At 41.0% G+C, this 17,896-nt stretch overlaps 1 protein-coding gene across 1 annotated transcript; it reads right to left on the bottom strand.

Moving 5' to 3' along the window:
* Nucleotides 1–1,767, bottom strand: LOC112086613. Its single transcript, XM_024155587.1, has one exon. It carries the CDS (start codon nt 1,765–1,767, stop codon nt 1–3), a length of 1,767 nt encoding a protein of 588 aa, XP_024011355.1.
* Nucleotides 1,768–17,896: the final 16,129 nt, after the last annotated feature.

The raw sequence follows: 17,896 nt of genomic DNA, 5'->3' as shown, positions 1-17,896 counted from the left end.
TCACGGTGTGCCGAGAATAGCGTTGTAGATCGCTGGTTTGTCAAGGATGAGGAACTGGATGATCTTCGCAACTCTAGCGAGGTAGATCAGGATTTTGACTGTGCCGACCGTCATGCAGCGTTCGCCATCGAACCCCGTGAGTGGTTCGATAAAGGGCTCAATTTTGTCTAATGGTATATCGAGCTGATCAAGCGCGTCTTTGAAGATAATGTTAACCGAGCTGCCTGTATCGATAAGAATACGACTAACTTCGACATCGTCGAGAAGAAGTTCGACGACGAGGGCGTCATTGTGTGGTTTGTGCAACCCGATTGTGTCGGCTTCGGTGAATATCAAAGGGGTTCTATTCGGCGGATCGTGCAGGAGTTTAGGCGCGGTGGCGGCCTGTCTACTGTATTCCTTGATGGCCCGAACCGAATAGCTGCAGGCTTCTATAGCTCCCATAATCATATTGACGCGCTTCCTTGCTTTGGGAGTGTGGTTTTCTGGCGCACGGTCGTCACGGTTGCGTTTCGGTTGCTCGGGTAAACCAGGTTGATTCGGTGGAGGTGGCGGTAGAGCTGGTAAAGCTGGTGGAGCTGGTGGATCTTTGGCGATGGCGTTCTCGGGTGGTATGTTATTCGGTCGAGGTGACTTGCTTCTTTGAGCGGTTGAATGACGGAGATCGTCGAGCGAGATTTGTCCTTTTCGATACTGCGCGAGCAGGTATTCCCGTAGATGTCTGTAGTCTTTGGTGCTATGTCCTTTACGGTTATGGAATTCGCAGATCAACGACTCGTCTTGATCTTCTTCACTGCGGACCCACTTATTACTCCACTGTTTGGTCGGTTGCTGGATGGCATTAGCGTAGAACTTCTTGCGATTCTCATACCCTCTGCTATAGCCTGATTGTGGTTCATTAGTGGCGGCCTTTGGACGTTCGGCTTGCTTTGCCGAATAGTTCTGCTCATAGGCTGCCTCTTCTTCTTCTTCGGCGATGTAAGTATTAGTTCGGTGTAATGCTTCCTCCAAGGTCTGCGGGGGGTTGTGTGTGATCGCGCTCCGGAAGCTTGTTTTTATTCGAGCTCCTTTCTGGAGACATAAGAGAGCAGCTTCGTCGCTGATCGTGCAGTTGGCGACGATCGTCTTAAAGCGTTGGATGAAGTCACGGAGGCTCTCGCTTGCTCCTTGGGCTATCTGCCACAGCGCGGAGTTCTTGGTGTTCTGTCCGTTGAACATCGAGAAATGTTTAACAAAGGCCGTCGTCAGTTCTTTGTAGTTATTTATTGAGTTCGCCTTGAGTCGTGAGAACCAGTCGAGAGCTATTCCTCCTAGGCTCTCGACAAACAGCTGGCACTGGACCGCGTCCCTCTCTTCGGCATACTTGAACTGGTATCGATTCATGCAGATTCCAAACGATGTCAAAAAATGCCGGGGATCGGTATTGCCTTCGTAGATCTTGATCTTGAGTTTCTCCATGTGTTTGACAGGTGTTCCCGCTATGCGCGGTGTAAAGGGTGTCTTTTGTGTTTCCTGAATGACGCGCTCGATCTCCGGGGCTGCGCTCGTTGCTTGGTGAATTTTCGAAGTGATCTCGTGAAGTTGTGCCTTCATTGCTTTGAACTCGGCATCATGACTTAGATCTGGTGGTGCTGGAGCGTTTGCTGATCCGACAGCAGTGGATCGCATGGTTCCGGCTGGGTCGCCATCAGTATTGAGGTCGTCAATGATGTTCCGAACTCGAAGGGGAGTCCGTGCTTGACTGAGCTCGGCGATCTGTGCCGCCATCTGACTGAAGCGTTCTTCGCTCCTTTTGTGGATAGCTTCGAACTGAGCGTTGAACACTTGGAGCAGTAGTTCAGTTCCAAAACCTCCTATGGCTGCGGGAGTCTGGTCGGCTTCTGCTCCAGCGGTTTCTCCAGTGGTTCCTCCTGCCTGTTCCGCGGGGGCTTAGATGTTGCCGTTCTCTTGGCCGAGAGGGTTTTCTTCCTCATGGACCTTAGCTTGGTCTGTCATAGTTGACTCGATCTCTCTGAAATCCGATCTAAAACTGAATATTCTGTTAAGTCCCCCTACTTGGCGCGCAAATTGTTGATATGTGTATATCGACAAGGGACAAAACAGTAACTTAGATCGAAAATTCGGATTTTATTAGATCAGTCGAGAATACAACTGAGTTCGTCTATGTAAATGATAAACGAACTAAGACTTAGGAAATTAAGAAGCTAATGAATGCCTTGAGCTCTCAATCTCCAAGTCTCTCGGGAATTTCTTGTATCTTCTGGTGTCGATTCCTCTTCCTTTATATATGTCTTCTAAGTCGGTCTTCGTGAGTCTCCTCTGCGATATGGGACCGAGAAGACTTTCCTTTTCTCTTGGTCTTTTTCCTTTTCTCATAAATTTCCTTTTTCTACTCGGAAACTTTCCATTTTCCTCCGAACTCAAAGAACTTCTCGGTTCCTTTGAGAAGTTTCTGACCGACTTCGGCTTGTCGGGCTACGTTCGGCCCAAGAGTTCACTCGGCCCAATATTCCCGGTACATTCCCTTCGTAAACCGGGCTTACGTCGTGCTGATTTTGGTTTGTACCGAAGAAAACCGGGGGTGCGGTTTTCACCTCCAACAATGATGAGCCAGCTTTTGAAGAGCAACAATCGCCCAATCCATGCTTGTGAGACCAACAATGGCGCAGAAGATGAAGGACCTAGTGATATTGTTCACATTAAGTAAGCATTTCAAGAAGAAGATGTGAACTATGTAGGAGCGCTAGTACCATATCAAAATCGCTTCAACAATGGCTTCAACAACAACTTCCAGAATGCAAATTACAACAATCTCTCTTAACGCAATCCAAATGTGGAGAATTCTCAAGATCAGTACTACCCACCTCAGCAAAAATCCTTCCAAAACAAGTTCCAAGGTGGAAACTTCGGAGGGACAGGAGCTTATCAACCACGACAGCCGTATAACTACCAAGGTACGGGTTTTAACAATCAATTTGTACAACAGCAGGGAGTCACGACGAACCAGCTAGCTTCACAAATCGGTAGACTTGAACTGTCCATCCAACAGCTCGTTATGACAAACGAAAAAACATCTAAAGACGTGAACGTGAAAGTTGACTGCATGTACAATGATCTGAACGGGAAGTTTGAAGCTTTATCTTCGCACGTCAAAAAGCTAGACGTGCAAGTCGCCCAAACAGCCGACTCTATGAAGAGGCAAAGTGGAGTTCTTCCAGGAAGAGTTGAAGATAACCCTAAGAGGTTTTGCAACGCCATAACCACATTGCCCGAAGAAGAGGCCAGAACCGATGGAAAGGAAGAAGAAACTCCAATCTTTGTACCACTGTACAAGGATGTCGATGCCAAGCAGCCACCATTTAAGGTACATGAACGATCACCGTTTCAAAGGCTTACAAAAGTCGACGATCCGGGACGTTTTGTTTTCCAATGTTTCATTTCAGGAATCAGTTTCACAGACTGCCTGTGCGATTCCGGAGCCAATGTCAACATCATGTCAAAGACATTTGCCGAAAAATTGGGCATAAAAACCTTAAGGACATCGACAGTTTAGGTTATTTTTGGAGATTCATCTTAAAAAGATACTGAAGGGGCGATTCATGATCTACAAGTTCTAGTGGGAGACAAGATTGTTCCAGCAGATTTCCAAGTCCTGGAGATGGATAAAGACAAGGAGAGGCCACTCATTTTTGGGAGACCATTCCTAGCTACCGTAGGAGCAGTAATCGATCACGCAAACTGGCATGCTGTTTTCCTCAATGTGGATCGCAGAAGGTACTACCCGACTATCTTAGACGATTTTCCAGGCAAGGGAAACAGGCCCAAAGAGAAAGAAAAAGAGAAGCCGAAAGCTTTTGCGAAGATCAAGATCATCATTCCACCAGATGCAACAGAAACTAGTGAGAACCAAATCCAGGAGCTAATCGAAAACAAAAAAGGGTTTTAAATAATGTTAAAGTCCGAAAGAAGAGTAAAGGAAAGAAGACGGCTCCTCAAGGAGAAGAAGTAAAACCTCCAGCGACCGGGAGTGATAAGGGCACATCAAGTGGAGTGCCATTCAAATCAGCCTGATTTTTCATGCTTACGTCGAGCTAACGACTTAAAACAAAAGCGCTTAATGGGAGGCAACCCATTTAGGTACTTTTTCTTTTAGTTTCCTTTTCCTTTTTACAATTTATGCTTTCTTTTTCTTTCAAGTTTCAGGTATTTTATAAGACAAAAAACACAAAAAAAAATCAGAAAATTAGAAAAACCAAGAAGAAAAGGGTAGGTTTTTAGCTGCTCGGCCCGGCAAAGACCAGAAGTTGGACAAAGGCCGCAGCTGAAAGAGCCGCGGTCGCGACCAACCGACCCGCGGCCAAGGGTGGATCGACCGCGGCACCGTGAATGTGACCGCGGCCGAGCCTTCAATCGCCGCGGTCGCCAGTCTCCTGACCGCGGCTGTTGGTCGTTGAGGTGACGATGCGGATTTCCACCGTTTTTTGAAAGTTCCCAAAATTCCCGGTGATTTCCGGAGCATTCCCGGTAAAGCACGTTAAAATTTTCCGTAAGTTTTAAACCTCTTTTACGTGCAAGACAAGAAAGGTAAGTTCCCGTAAACTTAAAAATTCCCGGAAATTTTCCGTTTTTGCTACAAAAACAGCAAAAACGTTTTTTAAAGAAAGGAAATGCACTTTTTGGATCAAAACTCCTTCTTCTCTTCTCTTCCAAAAGACTTGGAGATTTAGGAGATAGAACATTTTTTTTCAATTCTTGAGCTTTCTAAGAGATTCTTGGCCCAAACCTCACTTTTTTTCAAAGCTGATTTCAATTCTGTCATCAAATCTCTCTTTCCAGCAATGTATGAAGCTCAAACTCTCCATTTTTACTTGATTTTAGAACTTATGGTTTTCTTAAAAAGCACAAATCTTGATTTATTGATGGTAGAAATAGCTTAAGAACAATAGATTATCCTTTTAGGTTATCTAAAAATCGATTTTAACACCTAGCTCAAGAGGAATTGAGATTTTTGAAATTTGGATTCTACATGCTTTATAAAAATCGAATTTGGAACAACAAAATTGATGAATCTGATTAAGTCTTGTGTGATTAGTGATTAGTATTAGGTAACCTATAGGTTTGACATGGAAATTGCTCATTAAAACTGATTTTTGGAAGATTTCTATGTTGAGAACATCAAAAATCCGAATCTAGTCATGAACTACTCGATTTCTTTGATTTAATGTCAATTCTACTTGCTCATGGTTTTAATTAATCTCTTTATACTAGTATTAGTATAACTGATCTTAATGTGTTAAAATCAGCATCTATATTCACAATTTTTCCAAGAATCATTTCGTTTTGCAGAAAAAATGGAACAAACCAGATCCCGAAGAAGCCGTCGCACTGGTGACAGCTCTGAGGACATTCCCGATGATGCTACTCTAGGAGAGTACATGCTGAACCAAGCCAGACCGAGAAGAAGAAACTATGTAATGAGATTGCTCCAGCACTCAAGAGAAACACGAGCAGCTCCTGAGCCACCACAGATTCGATACATTGGCAAGGAGATAAACCCAAGAGTGGACTATGCAAGACGTTTCAAGAAGCTGAACATCAAACCCACGCCTTGCATTGATTATCATACACTTGAGATGCTTGGAATCAGAGAAGATGTAATTTGGTACATAGATGCACTTAAGCTGAGACCCTACATGGAGCTGAACCTTCCGACTTATCCTGAGCTAGTCTGCGAGTTCTTAGCAACTATTACACTCCACCACACAAAGAGGAGGAACCCCAGAGCATCAGATGGCATCTTGTCATTCTCTATCCGCGGACAGCCTTACTCGCTCACCATTTCTGAACTTTGTGAGGCTCTTAAGCTTCCATACACCGATGGCATTTACCTTGAAGATGAACCCGATTTTAACTTGTGGAGAGAGATGGGTCATGGAGTCTATGATAGCGGGAGATCCAAGTCAGCCCTTCTTACTCATCCAGTAGTGAGAGTTGTACACAAACTCTGAGCACACACAATTTTCTCTAGAGCCAACATGGGATGTGTTTTGAAGACCGAGCTCATTACACTTCAGATGCCATTTATGGACGACCCACGACTTGCCTGCTTTGCCTGGAACATAGCACAAAACATGGTAAAGGTGAAGCATGATTTACATGGTTGCGAGGACGCTACTCCAGCTTACGGGAGTGCTATTACAGCGATACTACAGGCTGTAGGATTCGATTTTTCATCTGATGATTCACTTCCCGATGTCTGGTATGACCTACTTTATCTCTCTCGCGATCACATTATCTCTCATGCCGTTTTCGATCCAGACAGGTTTGGTTACAAGTATTGCACTGGCACTGAGGAGCACCGAGTCAGCTTGCCTTCACCATCAGTCCCGAGATTGTGTAACGGAGGACGTCCGCGATGGACTCCGAAACCCGATGATTTTCTGCCATCTGTACCTCGTCTACCATTCACCATTGGCCAATACATAGTGGCCAAGGCAAAGCGTGACGCAGCTGCGGCCCGTGCTCACTTTCAGCCATCTGTTTCGACCGGCCACACCTCATCATCGACATCTGCGCACACACATTCTGATCTGGAGCGCAGAGTTGAGAGACAGGGACGACGCTTTGAGCGCGTTGTCACCTTCCTACAGGAGCAGCACCAGTTCGCAGCAGACACATCGGAGGATGAGTAATTGATCAGCACTTCACTACCATCATTTTCTTTTCTTTTATCTTATTTTAATTCGCTTTTATTCACCATTTTCTCACCAACTTTTTCACACTGGGGACAGTGTGATTTAAGTCTAGGGGAGGATGTCTATCCGTACTAATCATTTTCTTGCTTTTGCTTTTAAATTTCAAGCACTTTTAAATTTTAATATGTAACCTATTCGACATTAAGTATTTTTCAGGAATGTTTGACACAAAACTGTGATGATTTAGACCTGCACACTTCTACACTATGCATGATAGCTCTTTTGTGGTTAGCACTAGACTAGGCGGTAGCTAGAGTACTTGCACTACGAACTCCCACCAGAGGACTTCTATTCATGGAGATTCTTTCTGACAGGATATACTAGCTCATTTTATTTGACCTTAATATTGATATGTAATTTTCTCATCATTGATTTTAGGCAGGCATCGACATACACATCTAGGACGACTTTTACCGTCACTTTTACCACTCTTCGTCGTCCACATGACCAGTTTATCTTTATCTGGTACCATACCCTAAACCCAAACCCTTTTTTTCAATCCTCATGCATTCTCTCTTTAGTTTATATCAGCAGATATGTGCAAAAACATCGGAGAGAAGAGGAGCGACGCAGTTTTCAGTCACTCACAAAGGAGACTGAATGGAATTGGGAAGGAAGAATATCAGAAACCTCATAAAGCTTTACAAGACAGATATTAACTGGTAATTTCGTGCTTTCTAAGACTCTATATCTTAAGGTGTTCCCTCTCTTAAAAAAAAAATGAATGAAAAGAGAGAGGGAAACAAAAAGCCTAATGAGTCTTAGATTGTCAAAATTTGTGGAGCAAGAAGCATCTACTAAGCGTTTATAGAGCTATATTTTTGAAAGATTTACAAAAATCTAAGTCTGGGGGAGTTAGGAGAGAACCTGAGGAAGAAGACCAGGAATCTATGGCAAAAAAAAAGTGACTGAAAACTATGGATACCAACAGCTTCACTCTCTCTTGCGGTTTTGCATAATATCTTGCATTCTCCAGATCTTTAGGTAACCCGTAAACACTTTAAGCCTTACCCCTAGAATAACCTTTTTGACACCTAGCCTAGATTGCCTTGCCTAGACTTTCTTTGATGAGAACCACCGAGATTTTTAATGAATGTTAAGAGCTAGTTGACTGGAAGTTAGATCTTAGTGCATAGATTCCGCATGACGGATCAACGGACTAGTTATGCCTGTATTGCTAGTGAGAATTTTCTAGGCTATTCTCGATTGATGCATACTGATTGATATTGGTCTAGAAGTTTGGTCTCTGAGATTTTGTTTAGTTCCTGCGTTTTCAAACCTCTCGCCGAGATTTAGCCTTTGTTTTGTTTGAGGACAAACAAAAGACTAAGTCTGGGGGAGTTGATAACACCGGATTTTGACAATTTTTATGGATCACTTTAATGTCTTTTACAGGTGTTTTTACTCCATCTTTAAAGGTTTTCAAAGGATTTCTATGTTTTTGGATTTTAAAAGACTTTTCAGGTAATTTGGGATAAAGAGGCACAAATTGGGACAAAAATACTCTTTTGGATAAATGCAGACCGTCATAACTCTCATGGAGAGACGAAGACCTTCTCACCGTCTGATCACCCTCAAAATTGGACAACTTATAGAAGAATCAACCAGCTTTCAAATGCACTTGGTTTGGAGACATTCCAACGGTTGGATCTCAAGATATTCCATTAGCCCCGGAGCTACTCGAAGACGGCCAGCAAGTCACGCGACCGCGGCCAACAGCCCATTCTCCGCGGTCACAAGCCTCCTGACCGCGGCCAACCACCTATTCCCCGCGGTCACGTCACTCCCGACCGCGGCCGGCAAACTCCGAATTAAAGCCCATATTTCTGAAGCCCAAAGTCATTCTCAGCCTCAGTTCTGGAACCCTAGAGACCATGGAGTATTGAAGACTATAAATACTTGTCATTTAGGTCGTTTTTAGACACAACCCTTCATACTTTAGAGAAACCCTTTTTCCTTTAGCCGTTTTTATGCGATTTTTTGTAGAAGATTGTTCAAGTCCGAGTTCTTCAATAGAGAAGCTTTCTTCATCTCTTTTCTTTACTGTTTTTGATTACTTTTATTAAAACCGATGATGATGTCGACCTCAGCCATGTCTGAGTAGATCCCGAGTTGGGCTTAGGGTTCCCGAAAGGGGCTCTCATAATCGATTAAGACATCTAGGTTTATAGATCTGGGATTTCAACTTTTTTCTCTGTTTATTCTTGTTCTTATTGCATGTATGCTTGATTGATCACCTATTATCTGATCTAGATAGTTAGTGTTGCGAAAGTTTTCATTAAGTATCAGCCCTAGAATGAAACAGGCGATTTTTCCATAGGAGTGGAAACCTACCTGCGGCGAGATCGTGAGTATTGACGAGTCTTGTGCAGCTCTTGCGTTCTCTCCCTTCCAGGGCCAGAGTGGAAACCTACTGGTCAGGGTTGCGAGAAACAGTTGGTTATGATCACGACAGTGACGTAGTCATACCGCCGTACTCTAGCTCTAGAACCCTATATATCGATATCCGTCAATCCCAATCTATCTACCCTAGTGTCAAAACCGATTATGATCCCTTAGAGTTCCCAAAAGCTCAGCGTTTTTAGCCATAGTTTACAAACCAATCGATTTTTACTTGTTTATTTAGATCTGCATTTCAATTGCCTTAGTTCGATATTTTACTTGCTTTCCATTCGATTTTTCTACTTGCTTTCTAGGATAGATTTATTTGCTTTCTTTAAGTTTTAGTTTAATTTGTGATAAACAACCAACCTTTAAAACCAATCTAGTCTAGACATAAAGTTAAAAACCGTAGAAGAATACCAGACACACAAATCTCTGTGGATTCGATCCCTAAATACTACAGCTGATTAGCTGTGCACTTGCAGCTTTCATTTGTTTTTGTTAAGGGTAAAACTTGTTCCCTCACGCAGTTGACACGCAATCATCTATTGGCAAGAATTTTTGAAATGACCTTGTAAATCATGTTGCAGCAGGCAATCGGTCTATAGTCTTTTATAGTAGTACATGAACCATCGAGTCTCGTTGGGATAAGAGCAAGGAGTGTTGCATTGATTGACTTAGGCATTAAACCGTACATGAAGAAAGATTGGATCGCAGCAATGAAATCAGGGCCAACTATTCCCCACGCAGCTACATAGAATTCTTTGGTGACCCGTCTGGTCCAGAGGCTTTATTAGAAGGCATTGAGAACAAAATTTTTTGGATCTCTTCACCTGTAATCGGTGCTACCAAGAAGTTGCAGATCTCCGGTGTGCAGCGATAGTGAAGCAGGTCAGCGAGGTAGTCATCCGATACCATTTCAAAGTCCGTAGGCTCAGCTTGTAGAAAGGATCAAAAGTATTCAGCTGCCTCTAGCTTGATCTCCTGAGGATTCGTGATCTCCTCCCCATTTACCTTGACCAGCCGACGAATGGCGTTACGCGCAGCTCTGGCTTTTGAGACATGATGGTAATAGCTGGTGTTCTGATCACCCAGACGCAACCACTTAATACGCAACTTCTGTTGAAAGAGGGGTAGCGAGTTTGTTCCAGTGTTCAGAGGCTGCAGAGAGCTCAGCCAAATGGGTAGAAGAGGGGTCGTTAAGCACACTGTTTTGGGCGTCACAGAGCAAGGTGTAGGCTTCCGCAGTGCAGGCATGGAGGTTTCCAAACTTAGTGCGGTTCAGCTCTCTTAAAGGGAACTTAAGAGCCTTTAGCTTGTGGTGAAACATTGAAAGAGCTGCTCTAGATGGATAAAGAGGGGGAGTGGCACTCCAAGACTGAGTGACTGTGTTGCTGAATTGGGGATGACTCGCCATAAAGTTAAAAAACCGGAGTGGCCTCCTGTGACGTTCAGTGCTGCTCTGGAGAGAGACTACACAACGCGCGTGATCAGAGATACCCCCACTTTCGAAACAAGCATGAGATTGCGGGAAAGCTGTAAGCCAGGATGAGTTGATAAGGGCACGATCTAGCTTTTTTGCAATTTTTGTTGAGCCATGTGAAATCGGACACAACAGCCGGTATATCTGAAATTTCACAGTAAGAAACAGTGTTCTGGAACTCCTGCATACCCACCGAGGCAACCGAGTAATCTTGAAATCTGGAGTGCTCACGTATGGATAATATCTCATTGAAATCTCCAAGAGTAATCCACGGCATTGGAGTTTGAAATAGTGATGTCCTGATGTTGCAGAGGTCAGTCCATTAGAAAGTATTTGAAACTGTGAAGAGGAAACTGTATCTTAAACTTCTGTCAAAACATGTCTCGTTTGATCATTGACTAGAATGCCAAGCAAATGAGGCGGATAGTGTCTACTTGTGTTAAAGATAACTGACAAACAACCGACCATTCTGTCTAAGTTGATTCCGCAATAACCTCTGTATGTGAAGCTAAGGTACCTCTGTTATATCAATCCAAATCCCTGATTGGAAGTTTAGTCAAATATGGTCTAATATATAAATAATATCTAACAGTAATTAGTATGAAGCTTTTTGTGAATGAGTTTTAAAAAAAAAAAAAAATTGTGAAGATTTTACCACTTGGACCCAGAACAAAAATATCATTCTAATAATAAATTGGACATGAGCTTGAAAAGTCCAACTATTGATATCAGAGCCAGATTTCTTGAAAATAAGAACTTGGAGAAATAGTGCGGGTGCATGTTTGTTGTACGAGGAGAATCCTCAAGGTGACCTCGCAATTAGGGGTACCATATCTTATATAAAAAGTCTTCCTAACAGTTGCCCAAGGGTTAAGTGAAGACTTATGTTTGTGAGTACAGCGGTATAAGATGGATTTCATTGGAGGTTAGAGCCAAGTGTTTCTGTAGTTACTGTTTTGAGAGGAGTATTATTGGGATATCGATACTCAATTGGAAGTTTATACAAATATGGCTAATATGTGAACGATGTTCAGTAATAATTATTATGAAGCCTTTTGGGAAAAATCCTAAAAATAAACCGTACGGATTTTGCCACGTAGACTCAAATTGGGTAATATCATACTAATAGAAAGCTGGACAATAATTTCCTATGACTGGTTTCACTATATTTTCCTTTAGGTTCTTTAGATTTTGATCTCGAGTGGAGTGGAGATGGGGAGCTTAAGCTATTCGTAATATGTTTTGTGGGCGGGGCGGGTCTGTGGCATAAGCCACTGGCTGGTTGATGTGAATGCAGTGGGCAACACAAGTTTTACCCTAGATAAGCTGCAAGTGCACAACAAACGCAGTAGTATTTAGGGATCGAATCCACAGAGATCTGTGTGTTGAGGACTTCTAACTGATGCTAAAAACAATCGTAAACCTAATCTAAAAAGGGTTTTTTTTGGTCTGTCACTAAATCTAATTATGCAGAGAATTAAAAAGCTGGAAATGAATATTGGTTGAAAACTATATGAAAAACGGCGCTGGGTTCAAGGTTCATCTTTAGGGTTCATGTTCTAAAACACAAGGAATTTAGGCAAGGATTTTCTATGACTCTAAAACTAGGATAGACACATGTAAGATTAGCCAACTCTCATCATCCTAATCATCTAATCACTTGTTCATGGCAATTAACTCTCGCTCTCATGCCAGAACAAGATCATGCTTTGTAGATAGGAATCCATCTTGGCTTATGTATCCTCCGTAGGTAGCTTTCGTCTCCTACGACGGTGACGTCCATAAGATCCAGTTCAGGCAACCCAGATACAATACTTTCGTGGCTCGGATTAAACCTAGGATCGGATTCTGGGTGATCATGTTAAAAACGAAATCCTTTTTTCTAAAAACCTAGATGTGATTCGAACATGGGGTCCCTTTGGATTACCCTTGGTTTAGAACTAAGAAGAAGAAAAGTAAAAGAAACAAAGTTGCAGAGAAACTTCTCTTATTGAAGACAGAGTGGCGATGGAGAGCTTCTACAAATGCATAAAAATAAAACCTAAAATTACAAATGAGTTCTCTCTCAAAGAGAAGAAAAAGGCTCTCTTACAAAAGACCTAAAAGTGAGTATTTATAGTGTTTCTCTAAGTCTTGGGCGTCTAGGGCTTGTAAATTGGGTGCACAAAGTGTCTTGGGCTTTATTTGGGCTTCTGAGGTTTGGACATAGGTCCACCGGGGGTGAAACCTCTTGAGCCGCGGTGGGAAGAAGGCTGGCCGCGGGTGAAAGCACATGTGCTTGACGGGACTTGTGTTGATCGGTCTTCAGTGCATTGATGATATCTGGAGATCTTACCGTTGGATTGCTTTGATTCCAAGTGTGTTGGAAAGCTGGTTTTCTACTCTATGATGTCTCCAAATTTTGGGATGATCAGACGGTGAGAAGGTCTTCATAGGTTACCAAACTTCTGACGGTATGAATTTATCCAAAAATGTACTTTTGCTCCAAAATGCACTCCAAAGTCCCAAGTTTCCTGAAAAGCCTTTTAAAACTCCAAAACATGGAAAACACTTATAAAACCTTTAAAACTGAGTAAAACACCTGCATAAGATATTGAAAGTGATCCATAAAAGTTGTCAAAATCAGGTGTTATCACTAGTTAGGACCAACAAATTATGTGACATTTCTTCTATGATATATATTTATTGTTTAGTATTTATTTTATGTTTGCATAGCACTATAAACATATTTGGATATGTTTATCAAATGCAGACTTGTCTGAGAGAGCCAAGCGAATTCGATGGGATCTCATCAGAAATATGGAGGCAAGACAAAGTTTGAGGGCTATGTTTGCAAGTTTTTTTTTTCCGAGGATAAAGGGAGCTTTGAAGACATGGAGTGGAGACGTTTTGGAAAGGACCAAGTAGCGGCTGCTGAGAGGCAACTCTTGGGAACAAAGAAGATGTGCTTGCTTCGAGAGAGAAAGATGTACGGCCTCCTCTGAAAAGTCAAACACCAAAATAACATCTTTTTTTCTCTCTCCAATTTTAACCATTTTGTCACAATTCTATCCTTCCCTCTCTATTAAATAACAAAAATGTCATTATATACCCGTTATTTTTATTTTAAATAATATTACACAAAGACTTCTTGGACCTCCTAAACCCCTCTTTATTACGAAAATGCCATCTTCTTCAATACTTCTAACCACCATGAACAACCAGATTCAAGCTTTACATGCTTCTAAACCGATTATAAAGCTGTAATAACTAAATATCATAGCTCATATACTCATAATCTTCCTTTTCTTTTCTAGTTTCATCTTCAAAACTTTTGGATTGATTTATAATGTCATAAGTGATGCATTTTTGGTGATTCTTGCATAACCATGACCTGTGTTGTTTCTTTTCAGTGAAATTCAGAGTTTTAAGTGCATGAGAGACCTAAAAACGAACTCAAAACCGATACAGGTAATGATAAACTTCAATTTCGGTAATATCTATATCTGTATCGCGAAAGTAGATTTCATGTAACATAAGGTTAGTTTTGCAATTGACTTTTTAAAAATTTGCAACCAGTAGACTTCAAGAGAAGTCTACTCGTTATCCTTTGAAAACAAAAAGAAGCCTATAGACATCGTTTGAAGTCGCAAGAAGTCTACGGAAAAAGAGGTTATTTTTATAGTTGACCTTACTTTGACTTTTAAAAAGTTGCTATCTTCTGAATTCTTCTTTATAAGTCTGCTCTAGAAGTCTAATTTTAAGTTATTTTTGTAATTGACCAAAATCATTGAGGTTATTTTTGTGTGTTGACTAAAATTGAAACTTAAACAAAAAAAAATCCCGAAAAATGAAGTAGACTTCAGAAAGAAGTCTAAAATCGATGTAGACTTCTTCCTGAAGTCTACTTCAATTTTTTGGTCAAACACAAAAGTAACCTTATTTTTAGTAGATTTTCCAGTGAAATCTACTATGAACAATTAGTAGATTTTCCAGTGAAATCTACTATGAACAATTAATTGCAAAAAATAACTTATTTTAACCTGTAGACTTCTATTGAATCCAGTAGACTTCATTAGTAGACTGTCAGAGAAGTCTACTCATATAAGAAGTCTACTCGTGAAGTTTACTCCAAAAGTCAATGGCCTGGTCAAATGTAAAACTAATATTTTTTATTGGAAGTCTACTAGTGAAGTCTAATATGATATAGTCAACGTTTTGGTCAATTGTAAAAATGACTTTTTTTAAGTAGACTTCTCTCGCAGACTTTCACTTAAAAAAGTAGACTTGTTCTCTAGTCCACTGAAAAAAGTAGACTTCTCGTGCAGCCTACTAATGAAGTCTAATAGTGTAGTCTACTTTTTGTATTTATTTTAAAAACGCTTTTCTAACATATTTATAACCTTTTTTTAGGTTTTGACATGCGTGTTACCAAGTGGTTGAACTACTCAATAATTTTTATTTGATTTAAATCGATATATATTGTAGAATCGAATTTTTAGATTTATAAGCTAGTTAGTTTGTAAAAGTAAACTTCATCTTAAGTTTATGAAGTCTGCAAACAAAGTTTTTCAAACGAAGTATTCTGTGTAAATTTTTTTGATATTTATGTGTTTGCTATAATGTACTTTGTAATTACATTTACTAATGTGATTTTTTTTTTTATGTTTTCTTACAAACCTACTTATGAGTTTAATATGTTTATGTTTTATAATTATGGTTTAATTTTTTTTTTCTATTTGACTTACAAAAATTTCCAACTCTATCATCTATTACTGTTGTACCTCATTATTGTTGAAGTTTATGAAAAGATGGTTTTTAGGCTTTTAGCATGTACCTATGTTTTTGTTTATTACTTCACAAATGTGTTTGGATGTCTGACCTGAGTTATGCTTTGAATTTGTCTGACCTTTTTTTTTATTTTTATTTTTAGGTTTGAATTGTGATTGATTTTATAGTTTTGTTTTGATTAATGACTATAAAAAGAAAAATAAAACATTCTGTAAAAAATAGTATCACCATTACACTTAAACTATATACAAATCGAGTTCATGACCATTACCACAAAACTAAGATGATCATTACACTTTATGACCATTACAAATGATTCAAAACTATATTTTCTTCATATGCTGGTCATGAAGAAAAGGTATCGTGCAAAAGCAACAAGGCGAAGAACCACCAAGAAAAGGTATCTTGCAAAACTCATAGCAGAGTCACTGAAATTAACAGTGCCTAAAACAGGATCTAGAAGCAGGACTTGGCACTTGGAGATATCGCTTGGAAGTTGGAAGCTTCTCATATATTAGCTGATTCATATGCAAGTAAAACTGATTTTTGGTTTCTGAGTTTTAGGAAAGAGACATGATCTTTGTAAACTGTACAAAAAGTTTTATAAAAAAAAACAGAAACAAACCTGCAAAAAATCGACGCCGCTATACATCTCCAAAACCTGCAGAAACAAACGCCACTATACACCTCTAAAAATCAACGCCGCTATACAAACCTGCAGAAACAAACGTCGCAAAAATCAATAGTAACTGTACAATAAGTTTTTTAAACATCTCCAAGCTCCATCTATTAACAACTTTAAAACATGCAAATACAGTTATAACTGAGGCTAAATTGAGATAAGTGACACTTAGCTGACACAATAAAGCGATTAGAAAAGAAAAATAGTATGGTATTTGTAACATCCCTATCCCAGGCTTCCTAAGAAAACCGGAGAAATAGGGCATGTTAGGTTGGCCATCTAACCGCATTCGGTCAGACGCCTGGTTTGGTCCAGTTGGTGAGCCTCAGGTCTGCCAGGATCGAAAACGCCCAGGTAGCAATCAACAACATAGACTTAAGCTGATCTTTCACCTATACCTGATAAGACAAGGGAAGAGGAGGGGTGAGTAATGGGGATTACTCAGTGAGAAGCAGACCAGGCTCCCTTTCCACTAATTTATTTCCAACCAGCATGTCAAGAATAAATCCAACAAGCAACACACAAGCATCCTAGCGATGCACAAACAACTAGCAAGCAATTGTGATGTCTCCAACCTTGCCAGGTCACACAGACAGGCACTGCCAGCTCACACAGACAGGCTCTACATCGCCAGGTCACAAAGACAGGCACCAGATCACACAGACAGGTTCAACATTGCCAGGTCAAATAGACAGGCTTCCAGTCATATAGACTCCGGAAGGATCGGCGTACCTTCCCCCATCGTTGAACTACCGCTTTGGTCACACAGACAGCAATAGCCCAGCAAACAAGTCCATACCTTGGCACATCACCACCGAGATGAACACCTGATCTAGCTACACTACCAATCACTAACCACACATCAGGGTGAACAATCAAATATGTTGGTTCTTCCTCTAATGAGATCCTATATCATTTCATTAGATTTACACATGGATCTAGCTAGATGCACAAGGAAACAGCCTATGCTCATCAGATCTAGACCTCACACACCAGCAGAAGACAAATGAATAAAAAAGAAGACCCTAGATCTAATCCTCACCTTAGCAACAAAGCAGATCTGGACATATCACACCAAAACGACGATATGTCCTGGCATAGAACTCTGATCTGGATGAACTCGGCCTCCTTGGAAAGCTGACACTCGGGGCTACAGATTGATATGTAGCTCGTCTTGTGGATCCACACGGTTCGTCGGGAAAACGTCATGGAAGGAGGCGACGGCGGCTAGGGTTTAAGAGAGAAGAAAGAGGGAGCGTAGCTGATGGAGGAGGAGAGAGCAGCGGCCAAGGGAGAGAGGAAGAGAAAGAGAGAGAGATAGAGGGAGAGAGAGCCACGGTGAGGAAGAGAGAAGGAGGATGGCGTGGCTGAGAGAAAGAGAAGAGAAGAGGAGAATGTGGCTAGGGTTTTCGAAAATAAAGAATGAAAGATTAGAGAGGTATTTATATTTAGGTTAACTTAGTTTAGGTTGAGCTTAATGGGCTCGCAAAAGGTTAAAAAGAGATTAAAAAGATATTAAAAGTGGGCTTAATTAAGAAAGATGGTTTAATTTAAGTAAACCGGAAATTGATTTTTAGTAACAACCGACCCGGCGGGTCGGGGTGTTACAATCTTCCCCTCTTCAAGGGGATTCGTCCCCGAATCCTAGGGAGAAGTTCCTGAAAGGAAATTCGAAAGCTAAAGACCAAGAGAAATAAATGCACAAGGGAGGAGAGGAGCTTGGTCGCAGAAAGAGAAAGAAGTCAGGAATGAGATTAGGAAATGGAAGCAAGAAATGAAATGGATCCAGAAGGAAAATCAAAAATAGAATCAAAAGGAAAAGCA

The sequence above is a fragment of the Eutrema salsugineum genome, unplaced genomic scaffold (assembly GCF_000478725.1).
Source record: "Eutrema salsugineum unplaced genomic scaffold, Eutsalg1_0 scaffold_2, whole genome shotgun sequence".
In the NCBI taxonomy this organism is placed as follows: Eukaryota; Viridiplantae; Streptophyta; class Magnoliopsida; order Brassicales; family Brassicaceae; genus Eutrema; species Eutrema salsugineum.
This window is presented reverse-complemented; position numbering and strand designations above follow the sequence as displayed.

What these genes read in the sequence shown, in the direction of transcription:
- LOC112086613 (XM_024155587.1), bottom strand. Translation starts at nt 1,767, where the DNA reads ATGGCGGCACAGATCGCCGAGCTCAGTCAAGCACGGACTCCCCTTCGA.